Here is a 21,199-nt window from a genome sequence, read left to right as displayed (position 1 = left end):
AAACCATTAATATGTGCTTTATAAGTACTAATAAACAGCCAATATCCTAGTAATATGCATGATAATAAGCAACTAGTTAATGGTGAGAATTGGACCCTAGACAAAAGTATAATCATTATTAAATGTCATTAAAAAGTGTGATTATAAAATGCTATTAAATGCTATTAACAATAATCACACCCCCTGAACAGTACATAAATTCCACAATAAGGGATTTTTCATCTGAGCAATGCATTTCATAAATGTTGAGCACCATGGGAAATGCCTAATTTTTCGCTTCATGTAACACAATATAAAAAAAAATTAATAAACGATATTATTATTATAAATAATACTATTTAATAGGAAAATCACTTTACCTTCCAGGCTCATTATACAGAAATGATCCAATCACATGCAGAGAGTGAGAGACAGAAAGAGAGCGAGAGACATGCAGACGGAGTAAAGGAACCTTCAGCAATTTTATGAAAATATTTGATCGTGCCCTTGAATGCTTGCCATGCGTGAACATGCTGTTGGTATATGGCACAAGCTTCTCTTTGTTTCCGGATGTGGGGAAAAAACATCCAATAGATGCTAAAATAAGAACAGGAAGGAAACAGGGGGTGGGGTGGCAGCGGCGAGCTACGGGGGAGGACGAGAGAGTGGGAGTGAGAGAGGAATGTTCCCTTTTCACTCGATTCTCTCTTTCCGAGACACACACACACACACACACACACACACAATAGCTATGAGCGGAATGTTACATTACAGTTATTTACCGTGCGAGTAGCGGATACGAGAGTTTGAAACTTTAACAAGCTTTATGATTCATTAAGCCGCCGTCGAGCTTCACGGAGAGCGTGTGCAGACGCCGCCAGTCTCCCAGACTCTTTTGTACGGCCTCCTCAGACATTTAAGAGGCCTGACAGATACTAGATAGAACAAGTTCTTCTTTTTGATGAGTCAACAAGTCAAACTGACACGGCGCTCCAGCTGAAGGGGCCCTGGGCAGAACACACTCGTTTATCACTGTGTACACACACTTCTGCAGCTGATCTCAGAACAGCACGAACAGAGACTCGAAGACAATGTACCTGGACAGGTTATAAATACAGATGGGAAAGTAAGAAAGACTACAGCCTTACCAAAATGTACTGAGGTGGTACACCATGGTTAAAGGTGCATTGTGCAACTTTTCATGTTAAAAATACCCGTTTTCTAACCCATACATGCTTAAACAATTGCCTGATGGGCTGAATGAGCCCTTCTCTGATCACTGCGATTGTCTCTATAATCCTATACAGTAAAATAAATAAGAGGGATTCGGGTCGGAATTTGAGACTGGGCGTGATGTCATGCGCGTTCACGGCACGCTCACCTGGCTGTCTGGCAGGTTTGTGTATTCGCCGCCATTCTCCGTAGAAGATGGATTCTAAGGCTACGTTCACACTGCAGGGCTTAATGCTCAATTCCGATTTTTTGAAAAAATTCGATTTTTTTGCAAGGCCGTTCACATTTCCAATTAAATGCGACCTTTTGTGATCTCCTGTGTGAACGTGAAATGACCCAGAAGTGACCCGCATGCGCAGAAGAGTACTCAACGGTCAACGACGTCACTTGTTGTTTGCGGAAGTAGCTAAACTTTAACTGTGATTCTCTCACACACACACACACACACGAGCGCGCGCAGCGACCGTTACACAAGAGCCAGACAGCAGCCGCTGACCTATCTAATATCAGATTCAGCACAAATAAGTTAACATAACGTATATATATATAATGGCCGTGGGCTTTTTTCTTTTCTTTTCTTTTTAAATTAACGGGCTCGTCGAGGTCGACCCGTTCGGCAGATTTAACTGTTACCTCAGCTCGACGAATATGCAGTCCGTTTTCAAACCGACGACTACTTCAACGCAGGATTATGACGTTTTTCGCGTATCAATGACGTGCGGGTCGGATAAATGCGACCTGGCCGTTCAGACTGAAGTCGCATTTGAAAAGATCGGATATGTATCGGATTTGGGACCACATACCCAAGTGGCCTGGGTCGCATTTGAAAAGATCGGATCTGTGTCGTTCAGACTGTCATGAAAAGATCAGATACAGGTCGCATAGGGGCAAAAAAATCGGAATTGGGTCGTTTCAGCCTGCAGTGTGAACGTAGCCTAAGAGACCGGCTTGTAGTTCATTTCAAACACCAACGCAAACTCCACGTAAGATAAAAAAAAGAAAACTTTTGTCTAGTGCAAAAGACAACCTCTGATTGCAGTTTCGCTTGCCGCCAGAGGGGGCATAGTTCTGCAAAAACTCAGAGACTTGCGCAATGCACCTTTAAGTCATTTCACATGGTAATACCAAGGTAGGAACACTGACCACACTGTACGTTTATGTTAGTATTTTAAAAAAGTATGCACGTATCCTTTACAAAAACAGTACTATTGTATTAAAAATATAAAATGTTATGGTGTTTTTGACACACTTGCATCACCTACACGTTTTCATCAACTTACAGGTTATAAAGTTTAAGTTATTTCTGTCATTAGGCCAAAATCTCATATTATAAAAGATGAAGTGCACAGGCTATTTAAGGCTATGTTAGTATTGGTTATGACTGAACGACAAATGCCAGACTGAGACACTCTTCTCCACTCCTCAAATCCATAAAACATTAGCCTTTAAATGTAGTTTTTCTTTAGTAAAGAAAATGCAGTACTGGTGCAACCAGGGGGTGCGTTTCCCGAACAACGCCGTAACTCGCTGCTTAACTACCACAGTACGATGCATCGTTGAAGAAATCAACTAGCCAGTCACGACTGTTTCCCGAAACCGTATTGTCGCAAAGTGGTCGTTCAGCCACGTTGGTTTATGACGTCGCACACGTGTTGGAGTAATAACTTATTTTAATGAAACTGTTTGAGATCGAATTAACGCTAGATGTTCGGCTATAAATTACAGACATGGCATCTGAGGACTATTTCTCATTTTTCTCAGTTATTTTGCTTTATTTCCAGATTCAATCGTAGGCTCGTTCTTACATAGTAGAGCACGTTCGCACATGCGCAGTCTTCAAAATCGGTGCTTTAAATCTCTTGACAAACTAAAAGATGTAAATGGTGCAATGGTGTATGTATTCTAGATAAAAGACTCTAGAAACTATGCTTCTAACCACAGGTCGAGAGCTGTCGTTCCAACCACACAACTTTAGGATGCTGTTTGCGAATGTTCGTTGGAACGATGGTTTCGGGAAACACTGACTCGTTGAACTATGCTGAGAACGACGGAACTTGCGAACATAGTTGGCAAACGATGCTTTTGGGAAATGCACCCCAGTTCTTTCTTTACGGGGAGTACTCTGCAGTGCCCATTTTCAAATGCTAGCTGTCAATGTTACACACTGCACCTTTAATGGTTACAACTGTTCACTGTACACTGTACCAGTACACTGAACTGGGGAATGATTTCGGACCTGGAAATGTCCGTGAAGAACCGATGAGGTTCTGATACAAGTAAACGGAGTTTTTTTCAATGGTTTCTCATAGTTGTAAATAGGTGAGTCGATTAAGACTAGTTTGTTCGATTTACAGTATATACAGTATATGCCTTACACATGTAAAACATCTGTTTCACATCGTAATTGGATGCTTTTTGTCTTCAATGTTTGAATGTTTCGTAACATGGTGATTACGTAAAAGAACTGTTGAACCTTTTTTGAAGGGGTTCATTGAAACGAACTGTCTAAAAGAACTAGTTTGCGGAAAAGACTTCACTTTACTAATATAATGGTATACTTTGAAGAAACTTATATTGCCATTTAAAAACCATGACATATGGTAATCACCAGTACTATGGTATACATCATTTGATAATTTCACTGAACTATAGTCTCACCACAATGCCTTCTCTAAAGGAAACATACAGCTTTCATCCGCATGATGGGAGGTTGTGGCATTACAGACAGAGGGATTTAGGTCCAGTCTGCAGAGGTGGAGAAGAGCAAAGACCGCGGCCAGGTGTTTTCCTCAGCTGACCTTCAGGAGGGACTGTAGTAAAACAGCAGAGGGTCTGTGTGTGCGAGAGGAAGGCTGAGGGCACCAGGCGCCAGCATCAGCTCTGTCACCTCACAACACACACACACACACAGACATCCAGGTGCAATCCTGAGCCTGCACACACTACAGCTCTCTTTCTTGGAATATTTTACTAAAAAAATCTGTATTAAAGTAATACGAATATATAACGAGACAATTAATTGAGAATAATGATCATGAGAAAGAAAGAAAGAAAGAAAGAAAGAAAGAAAGAAAGAAAGAAAGAAAGAAAGAAAGAAAGAAAGAAAGAAAGAAAGAAAGAAAGAAAGAAAGAAAGAAAGAAAGAAAGAAAGAAAGAAAGAAAGAAAGAAAGAAAGAGCTTAATTGCCATGGGACATAACCTTTTTTTTATGCAAAGCTTATGCAACATTTTATGAAGAAAATTATGAAAAGTAATCTATTTTCTTCATTTAAATGAATTAGCCTTTATGCTTATTTAAATTAAAAAAAATATTATGCTACAGCAATTTTCCTGTATTATAGTAAAACATAATTTATTAAAGTAAAAATAAAAGAATGTGCATAATGTGATTATCCAGATGGACGGACAGACGGATGACAGACAGACAGACAGACAGATAGATAGATAGATAGATAGATAGATAGATAGATAGATAGATAGATAGATAGATAGATAGATAGATAGATAGATAGATAGATAGATAGATAGATAGATAGATAGATAGATAGATAGATAGATAGATAGATATAAAGGCAGATAGATAGACATAAAGGCAGATAGATAGACATAAAGGCAGATAGATAGATAGATAGATAGAAAGATAGATAGATAGATAGATAGATAGATAGATAGATAGATAGATAGATAGATAGATAGATAGATAGATAGATAGATAGATAGATAGATAGATAGATATAAAGGCAGATAGATAGACATAAAGGCAGATAGATAGATAGATAGATAGATAGATAGATAGATAGATAGATAGATAGATAGATAGATAGATAGATAGATAGATAGATAGATAGATAGATAGATAGATAGATGATAGATAGATAGATAGATAGATAGATAGATAGATAGATAGATAGATAGATAGATAGATAGATAGATAGATAGATAGATAGATAGATAGATATAAAGGCAGATAGATAGACATAAAGGCAGATAGATAGACATAAAGGCAGATAGATAGACATAAAGGCAGATAGATAGATAGATAGATAGATAGATAGATAGATAGATAGATAGATAGATAGATAGATAGATAGATAGATAGATAGATAGATAGATAGATAGATAGATAGATAGATAGATAGATAGATAGATAGATAGATAGATAGATAGATAGATAGATAGATAGATAGATAGATAGATAGATAGATAGATAGATAGATAGATAGATAGATAGATAGATAGATAGATAGATGGATGTTGTCTCTGTGGCCAGGGCTGGTTAAAAGCATTCTGATGAATATGGTTTGAAGGAAGGAAATAGGTTGTGCAACTCCAATGACTTTTACAGTCATCCAGTCATCTGATCCTTTATGTGTAGTCTTGGACAATGAATCATTGCCAATGAATTCAATTGTTCTGATCCTGCACCAATATTGTAATCTGCAATGCTAATTAATTGAATTGAGCAATAACATACATATGAGATAAAAGTGAGGATAGTTGTTCTTTTCTAAAGCAAACGTAAGTGGTGCCAGAATGTTGCCACATGGAGTTCGGTGTGGTTTATAATGTGTTGCAAGTGTTTTCTGGTCTAAATGCTAGAAAAGTGACCTCACACATGTACGATGTATGTTTGTACGCACCAAACCACAACAGGATGGGTTATGTGAGAAAACTTCTACTTTAGGGTTAGTAGTTTACTCAAATCCCAAACCCTAATCATGTGCAATAGTAGCAGTGATAGTAAACACCACTAATGAAACCATACAAAGCTCACAAACTTACCATACATGTCATGTTAGAGCTATGTCACGTAAATGGAAAGTTACATGGTTCACACATTTTTTTTCTAAACATGGCAAGTTTGGAAAGCCTCACTGGTTTGACTCCATGTGATCACAATTTTCTTTTAATGACTTTGAAATGAATTCTACATTTTCTTCCCACAATGTATCATGAGGACATGAGCAGAGATGAGTGCCAAAGCAGTGTCAAAAATGCAACATTGAGCATTCTTTAGTCAGCATGTCATTCTCAAGAGACAGAGAAAATGCTGTCAGTGCCACATTTCATATTTTAGGCTTCTGTGAATATGAGACACAATGTGTAGATGCTAAAGAAAAACCTACAGTACACACTTCTGGCAAAAATCTGAGTTTAGACAAGAGAAAAATAAAAAATAAAAAATAAATAAACTAGATGCAACAAACAGAACAAATAAACAAATCTTGCGAAAGGTTATTCTCAGGTTACAGTGCATACACCTCAGAACCGACAAACAAAGATGACCTTGAAGTTACCTCTCTGGGTGAGCTGCATTTTTCTAAACATTACATCATTCAACTGCAGAAGGATATATTTTTTTAAATTTTGATATAATTTTAAGATATGATTTACTGTATGGTTCTTTTTTGTCCTTTTTGGAGCTTGAGAGCCACTGAGACTTCCTGATCCACTCGGTCAAACGCTGCACAATGGCAAGTGGAAATAAATATGTTTAATTCAGCCATATATGTTTGAACCAGAAACTGATTCAGAAGAAGTGGAAGAGTGAATTAAACCGGGTCGTCAACAAAGTCGGTGTATCAGAATGGTAATGTGTTGTATGTATCGCTCTCTAAAACGCCGGACGTGTAACAGTAATTCATATGATTAGCCTTTGGCTTGACTACGTTATCAAACAGCTAATAATATGTTGCTAATGTTACATAAACAATGTTCCCGTTCGCTATCTCAGAGTCCTACAGCTGCCTCAGAAACGCTTTAGAACATCAGTGAAGAAAGACATAGATCATCATAACATCATAAGCCCCGCCCCACACATTGACGGGATTGGTTTACATGTTTGCGATGGTTGGAAACGGGCGATTTCAAGCCGCGTTTTTGAAACTGTCCTTGTTACACTGCAGTTTTAAGGAGAAAATACTCAGCAATGGTGTTGACTGACGAATTAGCATTCGCTGAATGTTAAACAACATTAAAAACTTGATTTTCACCACAGGAGGTCTTAAGAAAAGTTAATTTCCTAGGTGAACTATGCCTTTAATGCCTGTGCAGACTTTGATATATTCACAAGACGGCATCATTACGCATAAAGAGTCGTGGGTTGTACATTTTCTTATTTTGTTTAAAGATTTCGCACAGCCCTTTTCGTAGCTACATCAAATATTTACATGTTTCCCCAAAGACAAAATTTGTACAATTTACCCCGATCATCCAATTCAAAAAGTTTACACCCACCGGCTTTTAATGCATATTCTGCAATATACTGAGATGCATATACTGAGATGTATCCTTAAAAGATATTTTGTATCTTTGTCTTGTCAATGATCAACAAAACCACATGGTTAACAACATTCTTCAAAATATCTTATTTTGTGTTGAAGAATAAAGTTGAATAAAACGGCATGAGGTTGAGTAAATGATGACAGAATCTTCATTTTTGGGTGAACTAACCCTTTATGAAAGAAGTTATAATAGTATTTATGTATTAATAGTATTTAAATGTCAGTTTAAACTGTAACTGAAGTTTAAATCAGAAATGCTATGAAAACTTCTGTCTTAAAAGGATAGTTCGCCCAAAAATAAAAAGTATGTCATATATGGTGAAGGCTGAAACAAATCAAGATTTTTTTTATCTAGCTTCATATACAGTAGCTACAATATACAGAATGTATGGGTTTTGCCACCCACTCTCTGCTGAAGTTGTACTTTGACTTTGCCCCTGGAGGCAGAGAGGGAGAGAAAGAGAAGCAGGAGGGAGGGACAAGAGTGTGGAGGGAAAGGAGAAATAGAGAGGGCTTGTGCTCCTTTTCAGGGCTGTGAGCGAGGAGCCTGGGAACGTGGAGCAGTTTGGCCAGGCTGATAGAAATATCCTGAGTTGAAATGTAAACAGGCCTGATCTCTGATCTACCCAGAGAGCCCCTGATGTGACCCGACATTCCACCCAGGGGTTCAACACTGACATCAGGAGCCCACTTTCTCATTTCCTGGGCTGGATGGCGACCCCTCGGAAAAGTGGGATGTGTTTGAAGGTTTCACAAATCAAATCACAATTCTATGCCTGGGACATCTATTAACACTTATAATTTGGGAAATTTCAGATGAGTTGTCTCAAACACTCTCCGTACTAGGGCTGGAACGATTATTTTCCCTATCGATTATTCATTTATTTATTTCCGATTAATCAAACATGGTATGGTTTACTTTTTTCTTTTTTGATTACTTTTTTGATGGATGGATGTGCTTTTTTGGGCTTCAAAATCTAAGGTACCATTCACTCCCATTGTAAAGCTTGGAAGAGCCAGGATATTTTTTTATGTAACTCCGATTGTGTTTGGCTGAAAGAAGAAAGTCATATACACCTAGGATGGCTTACGGGTGACTAAATTATGGGATAATGTTCATTTTGGGGTGTACTAACCCTTTAATGCCAGTGCATTCCTAATTATTATTTTAAGTTAACACTATGTTTTGTGATCCTTTATTTAAAAAAAATGGAAGTAGTTTGCATTGTTGTGTATGAAAACCAGTTAAAAATCACAAAGTACTGTATGTCTGTGAAACACACATTTATCTAACCGTCTCAGGGAGAACTAGCCTTTCACTGTTTGTCAGTTTTTCATTAATGGCAGATGCTAATGGTTAGAGCAAGGAAAAGCCTTGATAATGTGGTTAATCTAATGTTGTTTACAGTGAAATTATGTAATGATGGAAAGTGAAAGGCTAACTGATATCACAGGGGAGTGTGGATATTTGAGTCATATCAGTCGTTTATTCAACTCCCACATACTGTATCTGGGATTGAACATTCACAAAGGCATAAATTGAGGGTTGGGGGTTTTGTGGGTTATTGTTTTTTTTGCAGCAAAGAGTCACAGATTTTATCATCCACTCATGGCCCTTGCATACGCACCTGAGGATGCAGTTTCCCACAAGGGTTGAATTTCAGGTGAGTTCAACAGAGCACAAGACTTGTCGAAAGATATAGTGAACCACCCCCTCTAACGCTTCTCCTCTTTTTTCCCGCTCTGTTCTATTTAGTCGGGCAGGAAAAACCTGACAGATATCGGAGGGGTCTGTGTGCTTTCTCTGTGCAAGGGAATTCACACTAAGCATGAATGTGTCTATCAATTCACAACCACTGGCTGGTGCAAAGAAAGTCAACACAACTCTTCCCCATTCTGCTTTGCTACAGGAATATTCTTTGTGGGCCCCACAAGTATTTAGACATTTAAAAGTCATCTAAGACTAATTTTAAATTAATTTAATTTAAATGTAACCTTTTTGACAAGCCAAACATGTCAGTCTCCGAGTAACATGTAATTTATTTATGCCACAAAATAAGTATAAGGAATTACCCAAAAAGCATTTCGAACATCTCCAGAATGTTTAATAATTGCCCAAAAATCAAACATAGTTCCCCCTCACGCACGTTATCACGTCCGTCAAAAACTGAGGCTGGATGTCGGTGACACACTCATGGGCATCAATCACTTCAGTGAATACTTGCCGCCTAATAAATAAATAATTATTTCCTTACGATTCGTCGGTTTTCAAATTCACATCATTTGAATTTCACGACATCTATGTCTGTCAAAAAAATGATGTGCACAATACACTGTATTTACGAGTCCTGAGCAGAGGTCCAGCGAGTACACACTTTTCCTGGAAAATCAACACTTCCGGATGTTTTGAATGCGTTATCGTTTTCCGAGAAGAGGGAGAAAATATCTTCAAAATGCGTCTGTCAGAGACGATAACGTGCATAATACATAATGAAATTTTATCAAAATGATCAGGAAACTGAGTGTAAATGCAATATAAAGAGAATAAACGCCAAAGCAATTGAAAAACTTCCTCAGGTTAGTAAACATCGTTCAACAGGTGTTGGTTCCTGACGGAAACAAGAAGTTGTATGTTATATTTTGACAGACATTTTGTTTTCCACGAACTACGCATTCTGATTCTGACAATATTTTCAATAATGACATTTTTTTAAATCTTTTTTTCATCATTTTGGCAATAGATGAACTTAAATAATTGATTTTGCTGATGTGAGTTTCAGGAACTTGACAAGTGATTTTTATAATGTAGTTTGACCACTAACTTCTCAGTTGTTTAAAAGATAAGGCACTTATTAAAGTTTGATCAAATGTTGTTAACTTTTTAAATAAACGATGATAATTTTTACATGATTTGGTACATTTAATTACTCCATGCAGATTTTGAGCCATAGTCTATATATATATATATATATATATATATATATATATATATATATATATATACTGTACACTACCGTTCAAAAGTTTGGGGTCAGTAAGATTTTTTAATGTTTTTAAAAAAAGTATCTTCTGCTCACCAAGGCTGCATTTATTTGATAAAAAACAATAAAAAAAAAAACTGTAATATTGTGAAATATTATGACAATTTAAAATGATTGTTTTCTATTTTAATATATTTTAAACTGTAATTTATTCCTGTGATCAAAGCTGAATTTTCAGCATCATTACTCCAGTCTTCAGTGTCACATGATCCTTCAGAAATCATTCTAATATGATGATTTGATGCTCAAGAAACATTTATGATTATTATCAATGTTGAAAACAGTTATTTACATTTTTATTTCATGATGCTATGATGAATAGAAAGTTCAAAAGAACAGCATTTATCTGAAATCTAAAGCTTTTGTAACATTAAACACTACCGTTCAAAAGTTTGGGGTCAGTAAGAATTTTAATTTTATTTTTGGGGGAAAGAAATAAAATAAATCAATACTTTTATTCATCAAGGATGAGTTAAACTGTTACAGTAAAGACATTTATAATGTTAGAAAATATTCTATTTTAAATAAATGCTGTTCTTTAGAATTTTCTATTCATCAAAGAATTTTGAAAAAAAAATTTACACAACTGTTTTCAACATTGGTAATAATAATGAATGTTTCTTGAGCATCAAATCATCATATTAGAATGATTTCTGAAGGATCATGTGACACTGAAGACTGGAGTAATGATGCTGGAAACACAGCTTTGATCACAGGAAAAAAATACAGTTTAAAATATATTAAAATAGAAAACAGTCATTTTAAATTGTCATAATATTTCACAATAATATTACTGTTTTTTTTTTGTTTTGTTTTTTTTATCAAATAAATGCAGCCTTGGTGAGCAGAAGATACGTCTTTTAAAAACATAAAAAAATCTTACTGACCCCAACCTTTTGAACGGTAGTTTATATATATATATATTTCTTAATGTGCAAATATTTTTATGAACAAAAAAAGTAATATAGCAAAATCAATATGCAGACTTCAAAAGTACTCTATATCCACATCTTTGCTGCTTCCAAACGACAAAGACAAACATGCAGTTGAAAGAGTTTGCAACAACAATCAAGCACACATTCCAGATCCAGGACAGATATACTGTACCACAGGATTAATAGAGCCCATTAAAATATGACTGAAACTTTAATTAAGCCACAAACTACATTGTCACATACGCATGCTTCTCAGGGCATGTTTCTAACTTGTACGTAACGGCCTAGAAAGTTCTTTCAGTTTCATCATTTCCCTTGGTTAACTATAATAGACTAAAACTCAGAATTTGGGTAACAGAGGCTGATACTAGACGCTGAGGGGGCGATTTCAGCCTGCAGCCATCATGTTGTGCAAATGGAGGTAGGGATGTATATGCCGAATGGTTTCAGCACTCTTCAAAGCCCCAGTCATGTCTCAGACTGTGAATAAAACATGAGGTATACACAAGGCGCACCTCACAAAGAAACCTCTAGGAGAGCCAGCACAGATGAAGAGGGAATGCTTTTGATTTAAGCAGCATGAGCAATCCTACTTGAGTTTCCTAAAGTTCTCTTCTATTTATGCCTCAGCCTTCCACTTGTAAATTTGTATCTTGTTTTATAGGTCACACTTAATGCGTATAATGCATTTGTTGCTGCACATATCTCAGATTAAAATGGCCAACAAACCCTCCATCCTTTAAAATCCTCAGACTTAGCCTTAAACGACATACCCACAGATCACCCTCAATCAGTTTGATGGCTGTTGGATGCATATTGCACACAAATATGACAAGAGCTGACTGAAAATCAGCTGTTTCAATCTGGCAGGCCTAACAAAATGTCCAAAACGCACCAGTCCACCTGAAAACAGTCATTTTTATGGAGTATCAGTTTGATAAAATCATTAGTGTAGAGAACTGTCCCATTGGTTTTGTCTAAGATTGCCAGGTTAGTGGTATCAAATCTTTAAATGATAGAGTTTCACAAAAAATGCCCCAAACTTCATATCCCTCAAAAAACCTTTTGTAAAAATAAACTGCAAACTGGACCACGCTTTATGCTGACAGTCAAAAATGTGACTCTCTCCTTGACTTTTTAACCAGTTGCTTAGGCTTTCTGCCAAAACATGAGTGTGCTCATGTAGGACTAATTTATTTTCATATCAACGTGAATATCAACCATGTGACAAACTGCCCAGGGACCCATTCATTTCCCCTCAAGTAAGGCACAGACAGTTTTGCTGGGCTTAAAGTGGCCTCCAAGGAGCTGGACTGATTGTTCCACATTCAGGTGGAGTGAAACTAAGCCTGGGCCACCTTCAGCTTCCATTCCTAAAGCACTATAGCCAAGAAACACCAGGAAACACTCTGACATTTCCTTCTTCCACCTATTATTCCTAATGCCTGCCTGTCATGCTTAATTATGTCCAATTATGTTGCTACATCCTTAAACATTAGATTGAAGGTTTAGTCTTTCCAATAAGCATTGCTTATGGGATAGTTCATAAAAAAAAAAAAAAAAAAAAAAATTACTCATCAAAACATATGGCTTTTTCTTCTGCGAAACACAAAAGATGATATTTTAAAGAATGTTTCAAATGTTTTTGTCCAAAAAGTTATAGTTAAAGACTAAAAACACTGAAACATGTTTCTAAACATCTTCTTTTGTATTCCATAAAGGAAAGAAAGTCAAACAGGTTTGGAACGACATGAAGGCAAGAAATTGAAGACATAATTTGTTATTCTATACTTATAACGGAAATAATAATACTTTAAAAAATAAACCTAAGTGTGAACTGAATATATTGTTTTCAGACGCTTAATTGCAATTAAAAGAAAATATATTATAGCTTGAATCTATATTAAATTCAATAAGCTGAAGTTTTGAGGACTATTTTTGACCCACTTAAATTGGACATAGAAAATGTGGTAAACTAAAATATACTTTAAAATGTTAAATATACTTGTAATTACACATTTGCAATGATGAAGTTGCAATTCAGTACAATTAAAATATATTTAAATGTAATATTGAATAAAACACTAGTTAAATTTACAATAAAGTGTATGTTAGTTAACACATCACAATAAGTGTACCTCTTTAAAGTAAAATTTTATTTAAAATTAGTTTACGATTAATCGCAATTTATCGAATCCAAAATAAAATATTTCTTAAATACATACATGCATATGTGTGTATTTATATATACAAAATGATTATACACAGTACACACCCATGTATTATGGAAACACAAATTGGCTTTTTTTGGGGGGGATGTGATTAATCGTTGCCCAGTACTTTAAAATGTACTTTAAAGTTAAACTTTTAATTTTACATCATAATAAAGTACACGTAAGTGTATTTAAGTGTGTTAATAAACATATTGCACCCTCTTTAGGTACACCTAAGTGGCCTTTTATTGCATTAATATTATATTATCTTCAAGTACAGTTTTGACAAATTTACTTTTAAGATTTGAAGTACAATTAAGCGTACTTCTTTTTCTTCACTTCATTGGGAAGTACTGCATGAACGTATTATAAAAGAATATCATTGAAGATTGTTTAATTGATATAAACTGGGTAAATTGAAGGTTGATCTCTTTAGATAAGCAAATGGAGCATTCATAATATCCCACTTTCTCTTCCATGAGAGGATATTCCACAATCACCCTCTGTTCCCAAGTCGGTCATTACTCTGAATTTAGGAAAAAACAAATTCATCCGTAAGCCCATAACACTTAATTACTGGGCAGTCCTCTGACAATCGTGTTTTCAAGGCCTGTTTGACTTTGAGTAAACAAAACCAGGACATGTGTGCTATTGAATGGCTCTTACCATTTATACGCAGGCTGCATGCTTCAAATGGCTTTATAGGAAAACCATCATTCAAGAAGGTGCTTAATCGAGCAATTTATCAAACCTTTGATAATAGAGTACGACAATGCATGGTATGGAACAAAACACAAGACCATTCATGCTGTGTTTGCGAGATTTCACCATCCAGCAATTTCTGTCTTTGTTAAGTTTGCTGGATAGATATTGGTGTACACTTTCAAAATCTGCAAAGCTGTTGAAAGGAAAACCTGATGCCTCACTTTATGATTATGCATTTTGCAAGAATACACCTATAATAAACTAGACCTTAACTATGTCTGGATAAACAAACACTATTCACAAATTCTAGAACACAAACCATATAAATCATATTTTAGCTTGATATATTTCCCCCCCCCCCAAAAAAAATTATTCAACAAAACGTGTTATCTAGAAGATTTCAGAATTACAGTAATCAGAACATTTACATAATCAGTAAAGTGTGTCCAGTAGAGACTGTATAGTGGTGTCAAACAGTGAAGTCCCAAGAGGCAAATATAAGGATGGAGGACAAAGAACCAGAACTGACCCATTGACAGCAAGTACTTCTGTCGGTTATAAAAGCTGAGGCTACAGTACAAAACATATGGTTTTCAATTTCTGTACTAAAAGATATTTTCCCTAAATGATCAATATTTGTGACAAAATGCACACATTTGTACACAGTGGCGTCCTAAAGGATTTGGAAACGTATTTTCCACTTTCAACAGATATCAAACTAAGTGGCATCTGCAAATAAATCATGTTTATCATGTTTAACTGTGTGTACACTCACCGGCCACTTTATTAGATACACCTGTCCAACAGCTCGTTAACCCAAATACCTAATAAGCCAATCACATGCATGTGGTGTGTAGACATGATCAAGACGATCTGCTGAAGTTCAAACTGAGCATCAGAATGGGGAAGAAAGTGATTTAAGTGTCTTTGAACGTGGCAGACGGGCTGGTCTGAGTATTTCAGAAACTGCTGATCTACTGGGATTTTCACACACAGCCATGAACCATCTCTAGGGTTTACGGAGAACGGGCAGAGAAAGAGAAAGTATTCAGTGACTGGCGAAAATGGCTTGTTGATGCCAGAGGTCAGAGGAGAATAGCCATGGTTCAAGCTGATTGAAAGGCAACAGTAACTCAAAAAACCACGTTACAACTGAGGTCTGCAGAAGGGCATCTCTGGAAACACGTCAAACCTTGAAGCAGAAGAGCTAGAGCAGCAGAAGACACACCGGTGTCACTCCTGTCATAAGAACAGCAAACTGAGGCTACAATTCACACCGACTCACCAAGATTAGACAATAGAAGATTGGAAAATACGATGGTAGGGTCAGAATTCGGCATAAACTACATTAAAGCATGGATTCATCAACGGTTCAGGCTGTTGGTGAAATGGTGTGTGGGATATTTTCTTCACACACTTTGGGCCCCTTAGTTTAAACACCAGAGCCAACCTGAGTATTATTGCTGATCATGTCCATCCCTTTATGAACACAGTGTATCATCTTCTGATGGCCTCATCCAGCAGAATAACATGCCGTGTCACAAAGCTCAAATCATCTCAAACTGCTTTCTTGAACCTGACAATGAGTTCACTAAACTCTCCCCAGACACCAGGGGCCGGTTGATCTCAATCCAAAAGAGCACTTTTGGGATGAAGTGGAACGGGAGATTCGCATCATGGATGTGCAGCCAACAAATCTGCAGGAACTGTGTGATGTTTTCATGTCAATATGGATCAGAATCTCTGAGAAATGTTTCCAGCACCTTGTTGAATCTATGCTATGAAGATTTAAGGCCGTTCTGGGGGCAAAAGCAGTTCCAGCCCAGTGCTAGCAAGATGTACCTAATAAAGTGGCCAAGTGTATATTCTATCTTTCTTTGAATTAAATCCCATGTGGTCTGATATTATAATGCAATGGCATTCAAACATTTTCCAATGTGACTTAAAGGAGAAGTTCACTTTTGAAAAAACTTTTGCTGATAATTTACTCACCCCCATGTCATCCAAGATGTCCATGTCTTTCTTTCTTCAGTCGAAAAGAAATTAAGGTTTTTGATGAAAACATTCCAGGATTTTTCCACATATTATGGATTCCATTGGGACCCAAACGGTTCAAGGTCCAAATGACAGTTTCATTGCCGCTTCAAAGGGCTTTAAACGATACCAGACGATGAATAAGGGTCTTATCTAGCGAAACGATCGGTCATTTCAAAAATAAAATAAAAAGTTGACGTTTTATAAGCACAAATGTTCGCCTTGCTCTGTTCTGTGATGCGCGTTCGTGACGTCACGTAATACGCAATTACGTTGAAAAGGTCAAGTTTGATGTGTTTACAAATGTGCGGAAGGAGGACCATATAAACATTTTCAAATGTATTTGTGTCAGTTTATCGTTTAAAATGCCCATTTCGTGTGCGCATCCTGAGTGTTTTAATATTAAAAAGCCAAAAAGAACATTTTCTTCAATTTTTCAAGCGTGACCTTTTCAACGTAATTGCGTATTACGTGACGTCACGAACGCGCATCACAGAACAGAGCAAGCCGAACATTTGTGCTTATAAAACGTCCACTTTTTATTTTATTTTTGAAATGACCGATCGTTTCGCTAGATAAGACCCTTATTCATCGTCTGGTATCGTTTAAAGCCCTTTGAAGCGGCAATGAAACTGTCATTTGGACCTTGAACCGTTTGGGTCCCAATGGAATCCATAATATGTGAAAAAATCCTGGAATGTTTTCATCAAAAACCTTAATTTCTTTTCGACTGAAGAAAGAAAGACATGGACATCTTGGATGACATGGGGGTGAGTAAATTATCAGCAAAAGTTTTTTTAAAAGTGAACTTCTCCTTTAAGAATGAAAATACTTATAGGAGGGATTGCATGGAAATGTGCATTGTTAATAAAATTAAATCAGATGTCACTGAATCACCACCTCCTTTTAAGTTATATTTTGTTTTGTTATATTTTTAAAAGACCTTTAAAAGAATCATGTGCCTGCCCGCAGGGCCCTTTTTAATTAAACAGACACCCCCATCTCTCCCTCACACACCCACAGTAATCACATCATATCAGTGTGTTGATGTCATTCTCTGGGGAATCGGTCTGACACGTGTCCCTATGTGTATTAGACAGATTATAAGATTTATGATGTGGGCGTAGTTAATACAACCCGTAAAACTTACTGCTATTTGCGAAGAAATTTTGGATTCTGCCTCTGACGAGCTGTGGCCTTTATGTTCACCATTCACTCTGCTGTATTCAGGAGGATGCTGAGAGGCCGATCTACTGCCCTTCTTCCTGTTCCCGGGGCCCTGATGGACGATGTTTAAGAGCTGCAGTGTGTTCTCGTGTTCCCGGTCTGAATTTTCCGCCAGACCACGCTCATAGCGGTCCTCACAGGTGGAGTGATGCCGCCGGCAAAGTTCTATTCTGGCACGCAAGCGCTCCACTATGGCACTGTGGAGCTGAGGAACGGCTGATCCTCTTGAAGTGGCGATTGGTGTGATTGATCCTCCCATCCCGACGCCCAACATGGGTGCAAAACCACTTGGGGTGGCCTGAGTCGGAGCTGCCTCTCCCATGACCTTTAGTTCCCCTCTTCGTTAACCCTTTAATGGTCACAACAGGAAAAACAACACAATTATTTATTTTTGATTAAATAATAATTCATTTGGGCAATCATACGCTTTTTTTTTCGCTTTGTGAACGTTTATGTGGAATTAATCAAATATGCTCAAATTTACCCAGGCATCCACATATTCAGAAAAAAACACTTTATACACTATAAGTGTTATCAGGAATAACACTGTGATCATTTCATATAAGCCACTTCTGCCATTAAAATATGCTGTTCATTTTTATCTAAATTGATCTAAATGAAATGCTACTTTTCAGGACATGGGGAAAAAACTATTTTTCTAATAAATAAACACTTTTTTGTCAAAGACTTTATACATGGTCCAGCATTTGCATGTGTCATTATATCATTAACATTTTACCAAAATCAAGCTCAAGTTAAGTTACGAAGATTTTGACCAGCGAATGTCGTGTTTTGTACATCATTAGAACGGTCGCAACTGAGGCAGTAACTGTTTTAATCAACTTACGGGTTATAAAGTTTATTGTAGATATGTGGGCGCTCAGTTTTTTCTCTCATTTTGCCAAAATCTCATGTTATAAAACATGACGTGCTACGGACAGGCTATTTAAGACAGTAGATATTGGCTATTACTCAACGACAATTGCTAGACTAAGGGCCCTATCATACATCTGGCGCAATGCGGCGCCAGGCGCGACGCAAGTGTTTTTTGCTAGTTTCAGCCCGACGCAATTATCATTTTGCCGCAGGATGGGTTGTTTAAATAGCAAATGCATTTGCGCCCATTTGTGCGCCCATGGGCGTGCTGGTCTGAAAACGAGGTGTGTTCAGGCGCATTGTTGGCGCGTTGCTATTTTGAGGCAACTGAAATAGACTGCGCCATTGACCAAGAAAAACCTGGTTTTAAGTCAATGCCGCAGTATTTTTGTTTTTGTTATTTAAACAGTACGTTAGTAAATGTGCACCTATAGGCGGGTCCACAACGCGCGCACACTTTGTCCCGTAGATGGTCTGCTTGCGCTCATTAACCTCGTACATGAGCAGATCCGTTTCCTGGCTAGAGAAGCGTTCAGTTTTACCGCTTGCAAATTCCGCCATGTAAATAGCGAATCCGCAAGGGAACAGGAGAAGAGACTTTGATCGTTTTTTTGCACGTTATGCCCAAAACATACCCTTTACTCATTAAGAGAGTAGGGACAACCCTTTTAGGCCATTTTTCCCATGTTAAACTAGCAAAAGTGGATTCGGACACGCCCTAAGTGCACTTGCGCAGTGTGCTTTAGACCATGTGCTTAGATCAATAAAATAGGGCCCTAAAGGGCCCTAAGACACTCTTCTCCGCTCCTCAAACACATAAAACATAAGTCTTTATATAAAGTGTTTCTTCAGTATGCTGTAAATTCAAATTAACATTTATTTACCCTTGAATTGCAAACAAGCAAAGACGCTACAAAATGCATGTAGCACGTTGTGGTGCAGGTATGACCTGCTTCGAGATTTTCCTATGGGATTTTAATTACTATAATGTTGTTGTTTTTTTTCCGATTTATTTGTAAAACAAAGCCAGTGGTAAACATAACGTTTTCAAATAACTAGAAAAGTCAGCTTCTGGTGTGAGTGTGCACAGTGTAACTTTTTTGAGTTTTAGCATTAGAGTGTCTAATAAAAATTTAAGAAAATATTATTTCTCAAAGTTAAAAATGGCAATGTTAACGTTTTTAAAATAACATAATGTAACGTCCCAATGCTTGTGCTTGATTAAAGTTCCTACAATTAAGTTCCAGAGAGAAAACGTTACAGTGCAACGAGGTTTGAACTGTTAACATGATTTAAACATTAGTAACCTGATGAAGAACTTATTAGGAAGTGTTGAGATTTTTGTTAAAGAGCTAATAAAAAAAAAAAAAAACGATTTAAAAAAGTTTTTACAAGAGAAGTTTTCAGGTAAGCTGGCTATGTCGTGTTAATTTGTTACACGGTTGATAACGTTTGCGCTGTATTGTTCTTTTAACCTTACGTAAATATGTCGACGTCCAAAAATGAAATGTTAGGGAAACGTGTAGAAAACACATTTCTAATCTGGGTATACAAACTCAATGGAAGTAAGCTACTCGAAACAAGGCTACTAACGTTTCTACTCATTACTGATGTCACACAGACAACAAAATCTAACAAAGTGCATATGAAAATCAAACGTGACTTCAGGATCCACACATATTTTTAGAGTGTCTGCAGTATATGGCAACATCATTAAAACACTATGCATTATTACTTTCCAGTGCACGGGGGTGTCTTGCAGCTTGCCAGGGTGCCAAAATCGCAGCGTGCGCTCATTCAACTCCATGCAAGGTGTAACAAATCCACAATGTGCAGTCAGAAGGCTTTTACACAGTCCTGCACCAACCAATAAACCCAATCACGCTAATGCATGCGGATAGCGGTCATACCTGAACGCACATATGGCTATAACCAAGGGTCCCGTGTCAGCGGACAAATAATACACGCAATTATAATCCATTTACTTGACGATAGAAATCCGCAAACTTCGGGGGAGTTCAGGCAGTGTACAGGCACTTTCCATCATTGTCATCTTTAACGCGGTTTACGGTTCCTTGAGGTGATTCCCAAACAAACTGAAAAAAACTGGAGTCGCGGCGCGTTCTCCGCGAAGAGGATTGTCAGCAGTCCGAGCGCGTACGGGGTTAGTCCGGAGAGGCTGGCTTACCGCAGCTGACTACAGACTCTCATTGTATAAGCAGATCCCTCATGCTGTACAGAAATCCTGCGATTGGTGAGCTGTCATTTTGCAGGCTCTAGTGGTGCCAGCAGTGAACTACATTGAATGCATTGACTGCGAGCCACAGCCTTGAACCATTACTAGTGGAAGAGGTTGTATTTTTGTTAATTGGTTATGTTGAAAACGTTACACGTGTAACAGCTATTAAATTAACTACTACAAATATTAATTAACTACTTACTATAGGGTTAGGGTAGGAGTAGGGTTATGTTTAGGTTTAGTTGCATGCAATTATGGAATTACATAATACAACTGTTACATACAACTGTTATTAATAGTACATGTAACATATGTAACACTGTAAAATAAAGTGTTACCGGGTTTGGTTTAGGGATAGTTAAATAATATACACGTAAGATAAGATAGACTTTATTGTCCCAAAGGAAATTGGTCTTGGACACATACAGTACAG

At 37.2% G+C, this 21,199-nt stretch overlaps 1 protein-coding gene across 3 annotated transcripts in view; it reads right to left on the bottom strand.

The window, feature by feature from the left end:
* maml2 (mastermind like transcriptional coactivator 2) overlaps positions 1–20,735 on the bottom strand; it is a 74,961-nt gene extending 54,226 nt beyond the window's left edge. For 2 of the 3 annotated variants that reach the window (XM_082180628.1, XM_082180630.1), the window contains exons 1-2: positions 20,438–20,735; positions 17,575–18,000 (exon numbers count right to left, since the gene is read on the bottom strand). In XM_082180628.1, the coding sequence (XP_082036754.1) occupies positions 17,575–17,973 (399 nt within the window). In that variant the 5' untranslated portion in view covers positions 17,974–18,000; positions 20,438–20,735. Of the gene's footprint in view, positions 1–17,574; positions 18,001–20,262 lie in introns of all 3 variants that reach the window. The other variant, XM_082180629.1, reaches the window with a different exon arrangement.
* Positions 20,736–21,199: the final 464 nt, after the last annotated feature.

This window comes from Leuciscus leuciscus, assembly GCF_965113295.1.
Source record: "Leuciscus leuciscus genome assembly, chromosome: 9".
In the NCBI taxonomy this organism is placed as follows: Eukaryota; Metazoa; Chordata; class Actinopteri; order Cypriniformes; family Leuciscidae; genus Leuciscus; species Leuciscus leuciscus.
The sequence above is the reverse complement of the archived record's forward strand: the minus strand, read 5'-3'. Positions and strand labels throughout refer to the sequence as shown.